The sequence below is a fragment of the Enhydra lutris genome, unplaced genomic scaffold, assembly GCF_002288905.1.
Source record: "Enhydra lutris kenyoni isolate GAN:26980312 unplaced genomic scaffold, ASM228890v2 scaffoldscaffold114, whole genome shotgun sequence".
Taxonomy (NCBI): Eukaryota; Metazoa; Chordata; class Mammalia; order Carnivora; family Mustelidae; genus Enhydra; species Enhydra lutris.
This window is the reverse complement of record NW_019154198.1, coordinates 63,912-84,918: the sequence shown is the minus strand read 5'-3', so window position 1 is coordinate 84,918 and position 21,007 is coordinate 63,912. Positions and strand designations below refer to the sequence as shown.

The following is a 21,007-nucleotide window of genomic DNA, read 5'->3' as shown; positions in this document are numbered from 1 at the left end:
AGGTCATGATCCTGGAGTCCCGGGATCGAGTCCCGCATCAGGCTCCCAGCTCCACGGGGAGTCTGCTTCTCCCTCTGACCTTCTCCTCGCTCATGCTCTCTCTCACTGTCTCTCTCTTCTCTCAAATAAATAAATAAAATGTTTAAAAAAAATAAATTAATTAATTAAAACAAATGTTTGTAAGCTTCACTTTGTCACCAGGATGACAGAAATATGTAAAAGATGGGCACCTGGGTGGCTCAGTGGGTTAGGCCTCTGCCTTCAGCTCAGGTCATGATCTTGGGAGTCCCTGGATCGAGTCCCGCATCGGGCTCCCAGCTCCACGGGGAGTCTGCTTCTCCCTCTGACCTTCTCCTCGCTCATGCTCTCTCTCACTGTCTCTCTCTTCTCTCAAATAAATAAATAAAATGTTAAAAAAAAAAAAAGAACTAAGGGTATTTTAATAATGAAAGAAGAAAGTCATTTACTCCTCATAGTCCTTTGAATAAAAGTGATACTAAAAACAAAACATTGTTTAGGGATATTTTATATAGAGAGGCAGACGAGGGAACAAAAATATGAATATAAAACCACAGTTGCCTCTGGAGAGAAGGCTGAGGGTGGACAGGAAAAAGCCCATAGGTAGATACAAGTTATTGAGAATGTTCTAGATTGGGGGTTGGGTAGCGAATTCTTAGGCATTAATTATTCTTAAACCTGTAAATGAGTAAATTTAAAATAAACAGGGTCATGCATGGTTAAGTACTGATATCATGAATCAAGGATTATGATTAATCCAAATATGTGTACCTGCATTTCTTAAAAGGAATTTGAAGATGATAATAGTGAACATGTTGAATACTTTTTAAAAATATTTTATTTATTAATTTGATAGCACAAGCAGGGGGAACAGCAGGCAGAGGGAGAGGGAGAAGCAGGCTCCCCGCTGAGCGAGGAGCCCAATGCAGGACTCAATCCCAGGACTCTGGGATTGTGACCTGCGCTGAAGGCAGATGCTTAACTGCATGTTGAATACTTTCAGTGTGCTATATTCTAGGTGTTTTATACTTACCAATTTATTTAGTTCTCTTAATAGCTCTTGAAATAGGTGTTACCCTTATTCTATAGATGAGACAGAGGCACACAGAGGTTGAGTAACAATTCATCAGGATTCAGAACTAGGCAGGGGCTTCAGCATCTGTATGTTAATCACGGTGTTAAACTGTCTCAGGTGGTCATGGAGGGTGTTGTGTTGTTCCATAGGTTAAAATCTCGGCCAAAGGCCCAGAGCTATTGATGGAGCTGGAATTCGGGGGAAAGGAAAGAGAGCTCCCTAGAATATGAGAAAGAAACAACAGATGAATAAAGGGTGTACTTGGGAAAAGACTACAGGTGGGGGCCCTTCAAGGTTCGGGTTTCTGTAGGGAATGTGGTGGCCGTCTTCTAGACCAGTGAATGAAAAAGATGTAGGAAAAGTTCTAAGAGTTGACACTTTTTAAAATGCTTGTGCACTTTATATATGTAATGTTTAATCCTTACAAGATCCCTTAGAAGTTTGGTATTCTTTCCATTTTATAGTTGAGAAACTTAGGCTCCCTGGTGGTTATGAGTGGACAGTAAGGCTGGAAACCACTGAAAGAGAAGGAATTTCCCCCTTTTTTGGAAGGCAGTGGGGAGTCATTGAAAGGTTTCAAAGTTGGGAAAATGCCCAGAGCTCTTCTTTGGAACTTGCTGTACTGACGGGAGAAAAGATGTCTGTGGTTTTTCTCTTACAGGAAGTCCCAGACTGCTGCTGTCTTCCATGGCAGGAAGGGTGGTACGAGGGGGCAAGCCACTCTCTGTGTCTGTGGGCGCTGCTAGACTGGAATCAGTTCCATGGTCATTCCTTCTCTCTTCTAGGTTTCTCTCCTCAGGACTTTGTCCTTGCAGAAGAGAGGAACACCAAAGAACACCAAAAGGACACAGAGATGTCTGACAGTCTCTCATCCGCTGGATCCCAGGTGAGTGAAACTTTCTTCTGATGTGGTTCTCTGATATGGGGATCTCACCTTCCTGATTTCTAGACCTTCCCTATACAATTAAATCACATTCTCATTTCCTTTAAATCTTTATATAAATATCACCTAACTGAGCCTTTAAATATCCTTTAAATAGGATAACTGAGCCTGGTTATCCTATTTAAATTTTTTTCTGACTCAGGGTGCCTGGGTGGCTTAGTCGGTTGAGCTACCTACTAGCTACTCTTAGTTTCGACTCAGGTCATGATCTCAGGGTCATGGGATTGAGCCCCATCTCAGGCTCCATGTTCAGTGCAAAGTGTGCTTGTCCCTCTCCCTCTGCTTCTCCCCTGGTTATGAATCCACTCTCTCTCTCAAATAAATAAATAAAATCTTAAAAAGATTTTTTTTCTGACTCCTTATATCCCCTTTCCCTGCTTTATTTTTCTCTGTTGGACTTATCACCTGTTTCCTGCTTTTTCTATCTCTTGAATTAATTTTTTTTTTTTAGTATTCCATTTTATGCCCAGTGTTGACTCATTCAGAACAACTCTTATGTGGTTTGCACTGTTATGCTCCTTTTTACATGTGAAATAAATGGCAGCTCTTACAGGGACATGATACTACTCTGCGGTTTTATTTTTTTCACAAATGTTCTCCTGAATGTTCTTGTTAAGTCATTTCTTTAAAGATTTATTTATTTACTTTGGTGGGGGAAGGGCAGAGAGAGAGGGAGAGAGAATCTTGAGCAGACTCCATACTGAGCATGGAGCCCGATTTCTGATTTTAAAACTCCAGTTAATAATACTAAATCTATAAATTTTTTGGTGTTGGCAGTTAATGTGAATTTTAAATAATAAAAAACCCATAATAAGAGCCACATGAACCCCTCTGTAGGAGCTTGGCAGCCAGTGTACGACTTCTAGTTTAAATCAGTTGTTCATAGATCTGCATAATGTTTTCCTGAAAACAAAAAAGATGTATATTAATAAAATGTGTATCATATTCTTTTGTAGTCTTCTAATATCTACTTTTTAAATTCAACCTTAGGGAGACCTGGGTGGCCTAGTCGGTTGAATGTCTGGCTCTTGGTTTCGGCTCGGGTCATGATCTGGGGTTTGTGGGACTGAGTCCTGTGTTGGGCTCTGCACTCAGTGTAGAGTCCGCTTAGGTTTCTCTCTGCCCCTCCCCCACCAGGCGCATGTGCACGTACATGCCTGTGCACACTCTGTCTCTCAGATAAATAAATATTTAATTAATTAATTAATTAGTTGATTGATTCAACCTTAGGTTATCAAGATTGTTGTAACTGTGGTTAATTGGTTTGTATTGCTGGAATATTCCATTTTGTCACTATACTATAATATGTTTATCTCTTCTACTCTAAACAGACATTTGGATTGTTTATAGGTTTTGGGTGTTAGAAACAGCACTGTTAAGAATATAAATGTCAGGGGGCCCCTGGGTGGCATAGTTGGTTAATTGTAACTCTTGATTTCAGCTCAGATCATGATCTTGGGAGTCATGAGATCAAGGCCTGTGTCAGCCTCCACAAGATTCTCTTTCTCCCCCTGTCTCTCTGCCCCTCCCCACTGCCTCACGCATTTGTGTGTGCTTGTTTTCTGTCTCTCGATGGCCAAGATATATATATACATATATCCCCAAGTACAGGTGACAAATATAATTTCTGGGTCCAAAGTGGTTTATCAATTTTACATTTCCCCTAGCATCTAATAAGAGGTCTCATGGGTCCACATTCTAGACAACGTTTGGTATTGCCAGACTTACTACTTTTTGTCAGTTGAATGAGTATAAATGGTACTTTGTCATTTTGATTTGCATTTCTCTGTTTATTTATAAGACTGAAAATCTCTTTATGAACTTTTTGGGTTTTACAGATGAGTCACTGAGGCTTAACCTACCCACATTCATAAAGATTGTAAGAACCAGAGCTAGGACTTAAAACCTAACTCTTGATTCCTGAGGCTGAGGTATACTGCTCAGATTTTAATTATGTACATTCATTATTTCTTTATAAAGTGGCTTAAAAGGATCTTTTTTAAAAAAAGATTTTATTTATTTATTTGACACAAAGAGAGAGATCACAAGTAGGCAAAGAGGCAGGCAGAGAGAGAGAGGGGTGCAGGCTCCCTGCTGAGCGGAGAGCCCGATGGAGGGCTCAATCCCAAGACCCTGAGATTAGGACCTGAGCTGAAGGCAGAGGCTTAACCCACTGAGCCACCCAGGTGCCCCTAAAAGGATCTTTTTTTTTTTTTAAAGATTTTATTTATTTATTTGACAGACAGAGATCACAAGTAGGCAGAGAGGCAGACAGAGGGAGAGGTGGAAGCAGGCTCCCCGCAGAGCAGAGAGCCCGACGTGGGGCTCGATCCCAGGACACCGGGACCATGACCTGAGCCGAAGGCAGAGGCTTTAACCCACTGAGCCACCCAGGTGCCCCTAAAAGGATCTTTTTTAAAAAAAGATTTTATTTATCTGTCGGAGAGAGAGTAAGTGCACAAGCAAGGGGAGCAGCAGGGAGAGGGAGAAGCAGACTCCCTGCTGAGCAAGGGCCCAGTGCATGTCTCAATCCCAGGACCCTGGAATCACAACCTGAGCCAAAGGCAGACACTTAATCAAATGAGCCACCCAGGGATCTCTTAAAAGGATCTTTGCCTCCAATCCAAATTTGTAGTAATTAGCAGCAAGAACTATCTCAGAAATATTCCCCCTTCTTTCATACTACAAGACAAAGAAAGGTACATTACTAGGTCCCTGTATCCTCTGGATTAGACCACGTGTATTAGAAGCTTTCTGTCAGGGGAACCTGGGTGGCTCAGTCGGTTAAGCATCTGCCTTCTGCTCAGGTCATGATCCCAGGGTTCTAGGATCAAGCCCCACATCTGGCTCCCTGCTCAGCAAGGAGCCTGCTTCTCCTTCTTCCCAGTTTGTGCTCTCTCATTCTCTCTCTCTCTCAAATAAATAAAATCTTTGGGGGGGAAAAAAAGAAGTTTTCTGTCAGTATGAATGCTTTATGTTCAGCCCTCTCTCATCAGGCTCCTTCCCCCTCCTTGAGATAATTTCTGTATTTTGATCATTTGGAGGTGTTTCTGGTATTTTAGGAGTTGGTGACTTTCCAGGATGTGGTTGTGGACTTCAGTCCAGAGGAATTAACCTACCTTAGTGCTGCTCAGAGGAACCTCTACCGGGAGGTGATGCTGGAGAATTACAGGAACCTGGTCTCCTTAGGTAAGGCTGCCTTCTCCCTGGAACTTGGCTTCTGCGCGCTAGGGCAGTGGTTCTCTACTCTTCTGTGTCCTCACCTCAGGAACATCAGTAATAGCGGTTCACCATGTCGGTGAATCTCAACTCAGTTCAAAGACAGTATTTTAGTATCAAGTTCACTGTTTCTCGTAATAGGGCTAACATTGAGTACTTACATGTGTCAGACATTCATCTAAGCACTGTACATGTCTTAATTCCTTTAATCCTTAAACTGGTCCTGTGAGGGAGAAGTATATTTCCTGTTATTGTTATTATTGCCATTTTACAGTTGAGGAAACAGAGTCATGGGAAAGTTAAATTATCTAAAGCCACACGGCTACAAAGTGGCAGGTTGAGATTGGACCCTTAGTTTTTCAGCTCCAGAATCTGCTCCCTTAAATTCATTGGTTGTACTGGGGGTGGGCTTCATCAGGTGTTGGCACAGTAGAAGGCTCCCAGTGATGTTTTTTGAAGGAATTGATGAAAATTTCAGGAGCTCCAAAAGCTTTTACTAGACTTAAAGTTAAAGAGTCAGGGACTGCCAGTCTCTCTTTACATTCAGAGGCAAGTTAATAATATTAACTCCCCACAAGCTAAACGTTTTTAGTATCAGTGCCAGGATCTTCATTTCAGTGGCTTTTTGGGGAGCCCAAGGTCTCCTGAAACACACAGTCAAACCAAACACCATTCCAAAGGCAGTCAGCTGGTGCTCTTGTCCTTGTGAAGTCACAGACATGTGTGGGGAGATGGAAATGCCTTATCTCAAACCAGGCACAAGAGTGTATAATTTGAGGGGTGCCTGAGTGGTACAGTCGGTTAAGGGTCCGACTCTTGGTTTTGGCTCAGGTCATGATCTCAGGGTTCTGGGATCAAGTCCCACATTGAGCTCTGTGCTCAGCAGAGTTCGCTTGATATTCTCTCTCCTTCTTCCTCTTCCCATTCCACTCATGCATGTGCCCCCCCTCAAATAAATAAATATTAAAAAGAAGAGTGTGTAATTTGAACTGTGACTTCTGTTGTTCACAAAGAAGGCCAAAGGAGTGGCTTTCCCAATGTAACTCTCCTCTCACTTACCACATTTGTGACTTAAAATAGAGGGAATAAGTCGGTTTTACCCTTTAGTCCTCATGCAGTCACCTGAAACCGTTTTGTCTTCTTGAGAGACCTTGGCTTCTTGTATCACTGCAGGTTTTGGGTTAGCAGAGATTTTACATATGTAAAATATGATTTTACATTTCACAGTGTCACCCAGGACATTGTCTTCCCAAGTGTAGAATGAGTACAGTGGATTGTAGAGAAGGTTATTTTAGGTAATACCTCTTGTTGGCCTTCCATTTTAGTAAAGAGAGAGCAGACCTCAGCCCCTGAGCTTTATCCAGGCAACCAAAACTAGGTAGCACTCAGTAACATTAATTTCGGTTGGATCTGTTGCTGTATCTTCAGGTTTTTTTTTTCTTTTTTTTCAAATGACTGTGGTTTCTGTTTTTAAGGTTCATGTAAAGCTTCCATTTAAATATGTATACTCAAGTTAAAAAGAGATGATCTAAAGAAGAGTATTAAATGCTAAATGTTACTACAAGTGGCACGTAGATAGGGCCAGAATGTGAAGGTCATCAATAAATTTATCAGTGAAATTGTCAGTACAGCAGGTTCTGGAATAGGCATTGGTGTTACACAATTGATGAAGTTTCCTGTTTTCATGGATGTTACTAATTTTAATGGGGTGAGACAGACAATAAATAAGGAAATAATGAGGTAGTGTCTCAGTTCGTTTGGTCTGTTATAACAGTATCCCAGAATGGGTAGTTTCTAAACAACAACCATTTATTTCTCATAGTTCTAGAGTCTGGAAGTCGAAGATCAGGGTTCCAGCACAGTCAGATGAGCCTGTCTTCTAGGTCGTAGGCTTCCTATTCCTTCCTCACTGGGTGGAAAGGTATTCTCTCTGAAGCCTTTTTTAAATAAGGGCATTAATCCCATCCATGAGGGCTCCATCCTCAGGACCTAAGCACCTTTCAAAAAGGCCCACCTTCTAATAACACCACAGTGGGCATTAGGACTTCAACATAGGAATTTTGGGGAAATGCAAACATTTAGACCACAGCAGGCGGCCTGCAAATGACTGAAGTTTGGAAAACACAGGACTGGGGGAGGGAGAAGGAGCATTTTAAGACAAAGGGAATGAAGGTATCAGGAGGAAAAGAACTTTTTATTTTTTTAAGATTTTATTTATTGTAGAGAGAGTGCACAAGCAGAGGGGTCAGAGGGAGAGGGAGAAACAGGCTTTCTGCTGAGCAGGGAGCCTGATGTGGGGCTCGATCCCAGGACCCTGGATTATGACCTGAGCCGAAGGCAGATGCTGAACTGCCTTAGCCACCCAGGTGCTCCAGGAAAAGAACTTTTTGAGCAGCTGTGACATCAGGTCTCCCAAACTGAAGTAGAGAGCCCAGCACACCGTCCTCAAGCCCCCTTTTCAGTATTTACTCCTGAACAGAGTTTTTTGGCCTTGGCACAGTTGATATTTGCCCAGATCATTCCTTGCTGTGGAAGAGTGTCCCAGGTATTGCAGGGTGTTTGGCGACCTTGCCTCTATGTACTAGATACCAGTAGCCTTCCTTCCTTCGTCTGAACTTGTAAAAACCAAAAATGTCTCCATTTGGGCCAAAATCATTAGAAACAGGCTTCACTTTTCTTTTCTGTGAATCCGCATCTTCCTTATTATCTCTGAGTCTTTGGTGCCTAGGCTGGAAGTTGCCGAGGGTGCAAGGCAGAACCGCCTAGTTACGAGTCTCCTCCTTCAACAGGGTACCGGTTCTCTAAACCCGACATTATCTCACAGCTGGAAGAAGAAGAGTCACGTGTGAGGGAAGAAGACAGCAATACAGAGCTATGTCAAGGTGAGTAAGAAGGGGGAAGACCATGGAGACTGCAATTGTGGGACGATAAACCCCCCCAATCAGCTGGGATGGTGGCTGGGAGCTGTTGGTCAGAGAGCATCCCTCAGAGTCCTCTCAGGCCAGGGAGAGAGAGGTGGTAGGTGCTGGTAGGCGTTCTCACCTCAGGGCTCACAAGGCTTCACCACCTAGTGTGCACTTAGTTCCTCTTTCATCTGCTCTTTCCCGTTGGAGTGATTCTCTTGCCTAGTGCCAGGGAGGCCTGTTTCCCTTTCCTCTACTGTTCCAACCTCTGTACTTATCCATGCCTTTCCCTTTGCAGCTAGAAAGCCTTGGTCTTTCCTCTTTAACTGAGACAAGAAAAAACCTTGGCATGATACCACTTTTCTTTCCACTTGCCTACATTTTCCCTCATGGCAGTTTTCCAGATTTGTTGGCACCCAAAGGCTCCCTTTCCCTTCCCTCTTTAACCCCCATAATCTGGATTCATCCCCCTACCTCTGACAACACACACACACACACACACACACACACACACACACAGGGTCTCACTGTATCTCTCTCCATATTTCCCTCTCCCTCTCTCACACTCAGTTCTACAGCCCCCCAAAGTCCCTACCAACATCCTCATGCCTCAAGGATAAGAACATTTTAGACTTAAATTCTCCAAACTCTATGACTACAATATGATAACATTTGCCATCTTTATGAAATCCTCACCTTCTCTGCTTTGGAGATCAGCCAGGATTATCGTTGCCCTTCAGCTCCTGTTAACATAAAACCACACCCAAACTGTATAAGCTGTAGGGGGATTGTATTAGCTTATAATGCTGCTCACCTGGGCTTCAGGGATGGCTGGATTTAGGGGCTCAGTGATGTTATCAAGGGCCTACTTTCATTTTTTTTCACTCTGCCAATAAAGCCTAGGTGTACTTTCTTGTTCCAATGAGAGAGCGGGCCAGCGCAAGTGAGTAGGCATGTCCAAGAAGTATTCTTAGGAGCGAGGGCGCTTCTTCTTAGAAGCCCTTGACACACCTCTCTTCGTTTTTCAGTTTTCCATTTGGGTCATATCCCATTCCTGAACCAGTAGCTGTGGCCAGTCTAGTGCTAATCAGTACAGCTTTCCCTGCCTTCTCCTGTGTAGACAAAGAAGTAGATGTCCAAGCAAAATTCAAGGACCTGCCAAGGGGACCCTACTTGACTCGGCGTTGTCTTTAATACCTTCTTTACATTGACTCTTTGACTCCTTCAGTCATTCCACAGATATTTATTGAGCTTTTGTGGTGGGTCAGACCTGTTCTAGGTTCTGTGGCTACAGTAATGAACAAGTCAGACATACACAGACAAATAATAGAGTGTGAGTGTAAGGCAGACAGCGACAAATGGGAGGCCACTTAAGATAGTCAGACGGAGGAAGAACCACATAGAAATCTTGAGGAAGAGTGTTGCAGGCAGGGGGAATAACAAATACAGAGGCTGCAAGTTTGGAATGAGCTTGGGTGTTCCAGAAAAAGGAAGAAAAGCAATATAGTCTGAGAAAGTGGTGGGGGATGGGAGATAATGTTGAGAAGATGGACATAGGCCAGCTCACGTAAGAGTATGTTAAAGAATGTGGATTCATTACAAGTGAGATGTGAAAAAAGCATTAGAGGGTGTTGAGCCAGGGAATGAGGTAGTATTATTGACTCCTTAGAACTGTGCTGTCTGATGTGGTAGCGACTAGGCATACAGAGTTGGATTTACATTAATTAAAATTGCATAAATTTAAACTCCATCACACCAGCGACATTTCAAGTGCTTATTACCTGCATGTGGCCAGCGGCTATGTATCAGACAGCAAAAATATACATCATTTACCTCACTGTGGGGTGTTCCACTGGTCAGCATGTTCTAGAAAGATCCCTCTGGCTGTTCGATGGAAAGTGGGCTTTAGGAAGACCAGCAGAGAAACCAGTTGGGAACCTGCTAGTGCGGGCTGAAGCTGATGGAGGCTGGTGCTGTGATTGTGGAGTACAGCTTGGAGGTAGTCTCGGTGAGGAGAATGGGCAGAACAGCTGTCTCTTAGTCTGCCATGCTTGAGTCTTGTCTCCAAAGACCATTTCCTAAAAGATCTATTCCATTGTGATGGTCCAGTTATCCCTTCCCTGATGAGTTCCTAGTCTCTATTCTGGCTCTGCTGTTTTCGTCTGTACTTCACTCACCCAGCCGGCTATCTGCCTGGACGTGACTATTGTGTTCGTCCTTGTCTCTTGTCAGTTTCTTTCCCAGAGTTGCCTTTGTAAAGCACAAACTTTTGACTAGAACCACTCTCCAAAGAAAATTCAAACTTTTAGCAAAACATTTAAATCCCTCTCCATCTGCATAATATCTGTCCTGTTATTTTTGGTCCCTTTCTTATGTTTCTACTATAATGATGTGTCTCTGTGAGGAAAGAATACAGGAACTTTTAAATTTCTTTTAGATGGGGAGGAAAGACCTAAAACCAAAGATCTAACTCCAGAGCAGAGTCTGCCTATGGAAAAGTCATCCTCGGAGGCAGGAATGGAGGATCGGATGGGAGGAAACTTCTGCAGTGTCTCTGTAGGAGAGCCTTCTGATGACCCATCAGATTCATGCCAGGTCAACCAGGAGAAACCTTTGAGTCCTGTAACAATGGGTGAGTCCAAGTCCCCCGCTCAAGAAAGAAGCCACGACAGTGATGATTCTGAGAGCAGCTCAGATCTTACTAAACAATCAGAAGGCCCTCCAGGAAAGGATCCCCAGGAACGTGCTACTCCTGGAGTTTGCACCAGTTCCCAGCCAGTGGATGACGAGCCTTTCCTCCAAGAGAACCGATGTGGATTTTGTGAAAGAACTTTTCTTACCCAGACAGCTCGTGAGAGACATGAGCAGATCCATACTGGGAAGAAACCGTTTGAATGTAAACAATGTGGAGAAGCCTTCTACCTCATGCCACACCTCACCAGACATCAGAGGACTCATTCCAGCGAGAAGTCCTTTGGATGCGATGAAGGTAGAAAACCCTTCATCCAGCATGCAGATATCTGTGGCCGTGTAAGAATTCGTAGCCAGGAAGACTACTATGAATGTTTCCAGTGTGGCAAAGCCTTTATCCAGGATGTGCATCTTTTTCAACATCTCAAAGCCCACGAGGCAGCAAAAGCCCTTCCACCTGTGTTGCCCCGCATTAAGACGTACTTAATTCGCTATCAGAGAAAACATGACTATGTTGGAGAGAGAGCCTGCCAGTGTTGTGACTGTGGCAAAGCCTTCAGTCGGAGTTCACATCTCATGCAACACTATCGAATTCATGCTCAAGAGAGGCCTTACCAGTGTCAGCTCTGTGGGAGGTGTTTCAGCCGACCTTCATACCTCACTCAACATTATCAACTGCATTCTCAAATGAAACCTGATGAGTGCAGTTATTACTGAAAACCTCCAGTCAGAGAACATTCTCGACATCTTTGGCTCCATCATGGAGAGAGTCCCTCTGAGTGCTGTGAATGTGAGAAGACCTTCCACCAGCCCTCACAACTTAGTAACTTGAAAACTCATCATGATGTGATAAAGAGCAAGGGTATAGCACAATCTTTTTGCAAAAGAAGATGCAGCACATGTGTCAGTAGTCAAAATCCTTATAAAGAACATTTTTGTTGCATAGGAAAGAAGTTAATAGATTTTGCCTTTCTTTGGTGGTATTCATGGAATGGGAAACTTTCATCTTGACTACCCTGACAAAACATTTGTGACTGGCAGTTGGACTCCAGACAGACAATCTGTTCTCAAGTTTTTCTAGAAGTGTTTACATATAGTATCTTCACCACATGGGATGTGTCAACACAGAGCACGCTAGAAAGATTTTCAAGGTGTCCTGATACTGATTCATCCGCAAAGCCTGTTGTAATTGGTAATGTATTCACATCGTACCACATCATTTACAAAACATTGTCATGTATATTTATTTGATGTTTTAAGGAATGCTGTGAGGTATCTAGTGAGCATGTTCAATTTTTCCAGGCAAACAAACTTGAAACTCCTAAATTGCCCGTTGATCTGACCTAGGTTGTAAGTGATGAAGTAGGAACTGAACCCAGGTTTTGTTCTATTTTGAGATTTCATGAGATATTTATTTTACATCTTGATATTCAACCCTGGTTTTCTTTATTCCTACCACTTGCTCTCTGAAGAAACGGTGCAGTGCTCTACTGCCTTCAGCACCTTCCTCTGCAGGAGGCCCAGCACCGTTTCACGGGAAATCAGACCAGGACACCTACAATATTAGAGGTTCAGAAAGCTTTCTTAGGGTGAGGTATGAGAGCCACTTCTCTCGAGATTTAAGATTGGTGGATGACTTTTTGAGACTAATTCAGGGAAGTGTATTTTTGCTAAACTTTTTTGTAAGTCTTCTTGTACATTGTGAAATGGTTACTGATCAAGGAGAATTTTTTGGCAGTTTTCTCTGGTGGTTTGAGGGATTGGGGTTTCTTGCCTCCTTTTTCCTTCCTTTAAAAAAAAATCCTGTTTGAGAACTTTCTTGGGCTGTGGCATCATTAATGCACCCAACTTCACCTAAAACCCTAATTCTATGCAGAATACACTTCGCTGTTTAAATGTATGAGCCTGAATTGCATAGAAATCTCCTGAATACCATATTGCTATGATGTTTAAAAACTCGCCATCACTGGCTTGACTGGTGGCTAAATGCAGAGACACATGGACCAGGAGCCCCAATACCTGATTCCTTGCCTGGTAGGGTGAGTCTTACTGCTGTTATTCACTGCCCTGCTTTTTCTCATCAGCCCTTTTTGAGGCTGATCTATGATGTGTGGCCCAGAGTCATGAAATTAAAAGCAAACATGACTGGTCAGAACCTGATGAGCCAAACAGGTGTTAGCCACACAACCTCTCTTCATTTCCAAAGTTCTAGATGAAATAGCCCTCATTGGCAGGCCCTCTTTTCCCACGACAGTCTACTCTTCAGCCCACTGTAGGTTGGTTTCTGAGCCTGCACCACTCCCACAGAGGAGCAGGATGTCTGTGCATCTTACTGATGGTGATGTTGATTGGTCTTGATGTCTTGACCTAAAGTGCTGTCTGGGGGGTTGTTCTTTAAAGTTACTATTTATTTCTCCTTGTAATTAATAAATATCTTACAGGAGAGATTTTAAAACTAGGCAAGTACAGATCTTTCTTGCCTTACGATGAGGCTTTATCCTAATAAACCTGTTGTAAATTGAAAATCTCATAAGCTGAAAGTGCATTTAATATGCCTCAGCTACTGAACATCATAGCTTAGCACCTTCTACCTTAAAAGTGCTCAGAATACTTATACTTGCCTACAGCTGGGCAAAGTTATCTAACACAAAGCCTGTTGTATAATGGTATTGAATATCTCATGTAATTTATCAAATACTGTACTGAAAGTGGAAAACAGAATGACCGCGTGGGTACAGAAGGGTTCTAAGTGTGGCGGTTGTTCATCCTCTGATTGCAGGTCAGGGAGCTGGGCTCACTCGCTGCCTTTGCCCAGCATCGTGAGGGAGTATTGTACCGTGTGTCATTAGCTGGGGGGGAGATAAAAATTCAAAATTTGAAGTGTAGTTTCTGCTGAATGCTTGTTGCTTTTGTAAAGTCATTGTAAAGTCAAAATATCATAAGTTGAACCATCGTAAGTTGGGGGCCATGTGTATCCAGCTTCTCCTCAAACTTTCACCCATTAAATTTTAGCATCTTGCAGGTGGATCCTGCCTACAGCCATTGTGACTCTGTGGTATTGGCGAATTTCTATTTCCCTCATTCTTTCTATATTTAGTAATTACATTTCTCCTGTAAGTTAACGTCCCTATTTATTTCTTCAGTAATTTATTTATATCAGTATGAATTCATGGATATTTATTCTTTCTATGGGCTGTAATTAAATACTATTTATTTTATTGTTCATATTCTTCCAGCTTTGGCCGTTGGGAACCCTTTCAGGTTGGCTCCTGGGACTTTTCAACAAGATGCCATCCTTTTCTGAATGCTTCTAACTTGCTACACCGTCCTTAAGTCCTCTCCCTTCCCCTCCAGGAATACCCTGTATGACTTTCTGATGGATTCTACCTCCCATTTTGTGAAATCTGCTTCTTTCCCCAGGACCATCCATTTACTTAGGCCCCTGTCAATCTCAGTCATTTCATTAATGCCTTTGCCATTTTTGCTAAATCTACATTCTACCCAGATTGTGATTCACTTACTACATTTTTGAAAATGTCTTCTCTCTGTTTTTTAAACTTTAATACATGTACTTTATTTATTTTTTTAAAGATTTTATTTATTTATTGAGAGAGAGAGCACAAGCCATGGGGAGAGGCAAAGAAAGGGAGAAGCAGGCTCTCTGCCAAGCAAGGAGCCTGACGTGGGGCTCCATCCCAGGACCTCAGGCTCATGACCTGAACCGAAGGCAGATGCTTAACTGACTGAGCCACCCAAATACTCCTTAATACATCTACTTTAGAAGGAAAGTTTCAAATCACCTCAAAGGGTTTTACCCAGGCCATAATCAGATTCCCTGATTGCCGCTAAGATGTCTTTTTACAGTTAGCTCATTTGAATCCAGATTCAAACATGATCTACAAATTGTATTTGGTTGTCTTGTCTCTTGAGTCTTAATCTAAAGCAGTCTCTTAATTTTTTAAGGCTTTGTGTGACCCCAAGGATAATGTGGGATGTACCTTCCTCCTTTCCCCACCCAATTCCCAATATATCTAACAGTTTGGGTAATCTTATATTCTGGTTTAATTTTTAATTTGAAAGCACTTACTTTTAAAACTCCTTATTTACATCGTGGTAAAAAGTCCCATATAACATAATATTTGCCATCTCAAACATTTTAAAGTTTTCAGCTCAGTGGTATTAATTATAGTTACATTATTGTTCAGCAGATCCCAGGACTTTATCATCTTGCAAAACTAAAACTCTGTACCCACTAAGCAGTAACTCCACATTCTCCCTTTCCCCAGCCCTGTGACCATAATTCTAGCACCCTTTTTTCTGTTAAGGTTTTGTGTGATTATGCAAATAATACTGGAAGAAACTGTGCCGGTTGTCCTGTGGGATGTCCCCATTCTAAATCTGTCTGCTTCCTGTGGTGTCCTTAAGCTTATTCCTCTCTGTATTTTCTGTAAATGGAAGTTAGTGTATCAGAGACTTGGATTCATCTTCAACTTCCTTGGCAAGAATACTTTTTAGGTAGTTTTGTGTGCTATACCAGCATGATCTGGAGTTGGCTTTTCCTAGGGGCCCAGCCTTTTAAAGTCATTCTCCAAGTCACTGCCCCAGTCAGAGGCAATGAGGTTTCAAAGTGTTTGCCATCTCTGGGTTATACATAGGCTGGCTGCTTTAGTTCCTTCTGAATTACCTCTTCCGGATTCCTCTATATTCCTCCATCACTCCAGACTGGTCTTCAGACACTTGAATTAAGAGGTGGTGGGAACTCCTTGAGGAGCCTGGGTGTGGGTCATTTGTTGAGAATTCTGGGCCAGGGCTTCAGACTGCTTGAGGAGCCTTAACTAGAGAAAGTCAAGGAGCATGACTTGACCAATTTTGTTCTGATGCTTCTTTTATGCTAAAACTGGAATCAGTGACAATATGGGATAGTTGACTCTGCCTGTCACCCCTGAACTATTTGAACATATGGAAGACGTACAAACCACTGCCTCTGTATTTTACACACTTGACCTGCCAAGACGCTACATACCTCAGCCTGTTATTTTGGCTTTAAGCTTGCTGCTATCCTGTGGGCTCCCAAGGATAATGCTTTGCTGCTTCCCTGCTTTTCCCACCCGGTTTCTAACCTCTGACAGGGCACTGCTATTTCATTCAGGTTAATTTTTTTTTAAATTTAGAAATACTCACGTTTTAAACATTTTTTGTGATTATGCAAGTAACATATATTCTTTGAAGATTAGAAAATGACATGTTTTTCTTTGACTATTTGTATTTCCATCTCCCAGATATACTTGCTGCTAAAATTGTCCAGATATTTTTCCTATGCATAGATCTATATAGATTTTTATATAAAAATATTTTTATGAAATAGAATTTTACCATTGGCACTGTTTTGAAGGGTGTAATTTTATTCTAATATATCATGAATATCTTTCCATATCCATATTTATGCCACTAACTTTTGTTTTACAGGACTTCCTAGTACTTGATTACATAGATGTGTCCTGATTTATTTTCTAGCACTAGCTTTCTAAAGTTGTAAACTGACATTGGATTTAATTTATCTTTTATGTGTACATTACTGCTATCATTACACTTCCCTGTTACCTCTTAGGCCTTAGCATTCCCTTATCAATTCACTCTAACATCTTTGCATATGGCCATGTTTCCTAAGAGGAAATTCCCAGCAGTAGAATTTCTGGGCCAAGAAGTATGTATATCTGAAAGGTTTTAGAAACCTTCCTGGCCGCATCCCAGCAAAGTCTAAAAGTTATGATTTTTTTTTTCCTCTAAACTATTCAGCTCGCTCGCACTTTTCTCCTTGAAGAATTAGCTCTATGAACCCATCTAATAACAGGACTGAAGGCAGACCTAGAAAGAGTCACAGGCAAAGTTTGTTAGAACCCTAATTCTAACATAGTTTTATAGGGTTTACTTCTCTCACTAAGCAAATAATCGTAAGCATATTAGGAAAATTTTGGAAAGTGAAGAAGGCTAATAAATTTCCTAATAGTCCCAGAATCTCAACATGTACGAGCCCAGGGATGTGGTTATGTTTACAGGTAGAAGAGCTCTTGGCAGAGAAGGGAGAGTGTGGGCTTTCGGAGCCAGGCTGACCTGAGGTCAAATCTTAGTCCCTTCTTGGAGCCGGATTGGTTAAACTTTGTTTCCTCCGGATACAGGAGAGCAGTGCTTCCCCAGAACTGTCCGAAGGCCTGGAGCTCATCTGCATGGAAGAGCCTAACAGTGTCTGGTGCAGCGTAGGCAGTCTGTTACCCGGAGCTGCTAGGATAGAGTATTTTGTTTCCATGTATTTTTCATTTACTTTTTAAGACTTCCCTAGTGATAGCAAACTATAGAATTGTAAACCAGGTCGTTTCATACTTTAGTATTCTCTGTACAAGTTAAGTTTTTCTGTGTGTAAGGGCTTCTCATATATATGTTGCAGATTTGAAGTTTTCTTTTTCTCATTTCATAATCACATTCTTAAATGACTAATTATAAAAAGGTTTGATTAACAGAGCATAAAGCATTGTATTTTTAGTTTTCTTAGGATAGATTTCCAAAAAGTGGTAAGATTAGGTGAGATGTGGTATAAATATTTTTATGGCTTTTGAAACATCCTGATAAATTGCCTTCCGGAGGGGCCATGCCTTTTGTAGCAAAGGGAGGTCCAGGGGTGTGAAACAGGTGACAAACCGTCCTCCCTCCTGAGTCACGACAAGTGTTGCTGCTCAGTTATGTTCTGTGGGTCTGCTGCACTGGAAGAATCTTCCACAACATGGCCCTTTGGGCAGACAAAACAAACCGCAAAGTTTGTGCGTGCGAAGAAATGTCTTTGCCATGCCTGGTATAAATAAGCATGTGAACAACTCTACCGGCAATGGGTGGGTAACTCACTTAAAACAAACCAACAAAAAAGTTTGCCTAATTGATAAACCAAAAAAATGATTCTTTGCTTACTAATGGATTTTCCACATATGCTTTTAAATTTCTTTGTGAACAATACAGATACTTTGCCTTTTTAGCTAGTGTGTCTTCATGCCGTTTCTTGTTGATTTGCCTGAAATCATGTTTTTTTTAAATTTAAATTCAAATTCAATTTAGTTAATATATAGTATGTTGTTAGTTTCAGGCAGAGTTTAGTGATTCATCGGTTGCATGTAACACCCAGTGCTCATTCCATCAAACGCCTCCTTAATGCCCATCGCCCAAGTTAGTCCGTCCCCTGACCCACCTCCCCTCCAGCAACCTGTTTCTTTCCTATGGTTAAGAGTCTCTTATAGTTTGCCTCCCTCTCTATGTTTATCTTAATTTTTCCTTCCCTTCCCCTTTGTCCATCTTTTTGTTTCTTAAATTCCACAGGAGTGAAATCATATGGTGTGTGTCTTTCCCCGGCAGACTTATTTCACTTGGCTTAATACCCTTTAGTTTTATCTATGTTGTTGCAAGTGGCAAGAGTTCATTCTTTTTGATGGCTGAGTAACATTCCACTGTATATATACACCACAGCTTCTTTATCCATTACCTATTGATGGACATCTGGGCTCTTCCCTTAGTTTTTAAAGTAGGCACTTCCGAAGGATGAATATTTTTCATTTTAAAGTAATACTTGGCTCATTAAAGATAACTCCTATTTTATAGAAAGGTAGAACTCTCTTCCCTTTGCCCCCACAATGTCCCATACACCATGAACACCATTTTCTTATAATTTAAAAATAATTACTAGTTTCATGAAAGTGGCTGCCTCTGGGGAGTAGTGGGGAAAGGTCTAGTTTTCACAGTACCTCTGCCTTTTCACTTTTCTACCCATGTGACTGTATCACTTATTACAAGACGTTTAGTTTTCACAGAGCTGTGATCACTCCATGTGTGCAATAGTACAGCTCCTATCCCCCGTCCCTGCCTTACCCCTGCGCCCTGCTGTCTCACCTCCTCGTCTGTTAGCACCTCATTAACAGCTGCGCCACAGCTTTCCACGTGGGGCCCTCCTCTGCCGTTTGAATGTTTGACTTAGTTCTGATTTCTCATAGTTGTAAATGATATTGCAGTGAACATGGTGGTGCTTAAATGTTTTTCCAGATCTAGGATTCTTTCCCTCAGATAGGTTTTGCCAAAGGCGAATCACTGGGTCAGGATGGGTATGATTGTTGTAAGGTTCTTTTTTTTTTTTTTAAAGATTTTATTTATTTATTTGACAGACAGAGATCACAAGTAGGCAGAGAGGCAGGCAGAGAAAGAGGAGGAAACAGGCTCCCCGCTGAGCAGAGAGCCTGACATGGCGCTTGATCCCAGGACCCTGGCATCATGACCTGAGCTGAAGGCAGTGGCTTTAACCCACTGCGCCAACCAGGCGCCCTCATTGTAAGGTTCTTAATACACACATCCAGATCCCTTGAAAACATTATACCAGTTTGCACTGCTGCCTCTAACATGATGGTGTATTTTTCACACATCCTGTTTGCATTATGTATTAACAGCATTTTTCTCCTTTGTTGATTTAATAGGGGAAAGGACATCTAATTTTTAAATGCATTTATTTCGTTCTTTTTTTTTAAGATTTTATTTATTTATTTGACAGACAGAGATCACAAGTAGGCAGAGAGGCAGGCAGAGAGAGAGGAAGGGAAGCAGGCTCCCCACTGAGCAGAGAGCCCGATGTGGGTCTCAATCCCAGGACCCTGGGATCATGACCCGAGCCAAAGGCAGTGGCTTTTACCCACTGAGCCACCCAGGCGCCCCCATTTATTTCGTTCTTTAGGAGGTTGAACATTTCCCTCTAAGTTTATTAAGCAATTACATTTTTCCTGTCTTTGCATGATCTTTGTGGTCTTAATACCTTTCTATCAATTTAAATAATCTCTTTATATAATAAATATTTTTATACAGTTCAATCCTGTGTTCCAAGAATACAAAATCTAAACTTCTCTAAATAGTGTTTTATTTTCAAATCTATTTTAACTACTCTTGAATTGACTTTGATATATTGTGTGAAGTAATCAAAATTACCCATTCTTAATTGCTCCAACCTCAATTATTAGTAAATGACTCGTAGTCATAATACATTATTATATAGTGTAGGATCTATTAACTGGACCATCTACATTGTTTCATTGACTTGTTGTCCTATTTTATTTTTGATCTATGTTCTTCTTAATTTTTATAGCCTTGTATTTGGGTTTTCTATCGTACCTTTAAAAAGTATGTTTATATATATGCATATTGATATGAAAAATACATAATTGTATTCTTCTGGATGAAAATTTATGATTATCAATTAAAAAGTCTTGTATTTATAAGTACATGAATTTGTAAGTGCACTAGAGGAAAAAAAATTGTTACCTTTTAATCTCAGCATCCTGGAACATACTGTCCTTTCAATCAAAGTTTAGTTTACTTCTCATCAGTACAAGTTTTCCTTAGTCATTCCTACATACTGTTGCAGTGGGGGTTTCCTTGTGTGTGGTTTTTCTTTTTTGTTATGGTTCTCATTTAAAAAAGCCAGTGTTCCGGGAATGGGGTCACTTCAGTGTTGCCCCACTGCATGTACCCAAGCCAGCCAAACCCGAGTTCCACAAGCAGTTGGGGGCCACGGATGCTGCTGAAATGTTGATGTAAGCTGGAGACCCTTTCTCCAGGGAATCTGAGAAGCCTAGCAGTGTGCATGGTGTGTGTGTGTGTGTGTGTGTGTGTGTGTGTGTGTGTACGTGTGTGTGTACGTGTACCCACACACATACTTACGAACATGACCTCAGTGCGCCAGCCATGCCGCCACATTAGCTTCAAATCTCTCCTCCCGCGGACACTTCCAGTTGGGAAGCTCTGGGTTCGGTGCTGATGCCCGGGCCACCAGGTCTCCTACAGGTAGGATCTTGCAGGAGGAAAAAAGTAGAGGACCACTGCCTGGCACCTGGCCCGCTTCAGCCTCTCAGGTAAAATGTTAGGCTTGGAATAGAGAGAAGGGAGCTGGGCTGCGAGAATCAGCCCCATGGGGCATACGTGAGGGAGCCAGGTGGGCAGGAAGGGGGAAGTCACGAAGAGGAAGCGGGATAATCCTCAACAAAGCACCTCTTGACACATGATCTTTGACTTTTCAAGAGATGCTGGAATGCTCAGTTTTTATGTGATGTCTCCCAATATTTTAATTAAAGCAACTAATTAAAA

At 41.9% G+C, this 21,007-nt stretch overlaps 2 protein-coding genes across 2 annotated transcripts in view; one reads left to right on the top strand and one right to left on the bottom strand.

The window, feature by feature from the left end:
• The window catches only part of LOC111139715 (zinc finger imprinted 2), a 14,794-nt gene extending 3,228 nt beyond the window's left edge, over positions 1–11,566 (top strand). Inside the window, exons 3-6 of the mRNA XM_022492071.1 lie at positions 1,879–1,979; positions 5,099–5,225; positions 8,045–8,137; positions 10,596–11,566. Coding sequence (XP_022347779.1) covers positions 1,879–1,979; positions 5,099–5,225; positions 8,045–8,137; positions 10,596–11,566 — 1,292 coding nt within the window. The remainder of the gene's footprint in view (positions 1–1,878; positions 1,980–5,098; positions 5,226–8,044; positions 8,138–10,595) is intronic.
• The window catches only part of LOC111139744 (zinc finger protein 543-like), a 352,717-nt gene that overhangs the window by 328,845 nt on the left and 2,865 nt on the right, over positions 1–21,007 (bottom strand). The gene's annotated exons all lie outside the window — the stretch shown is intronic.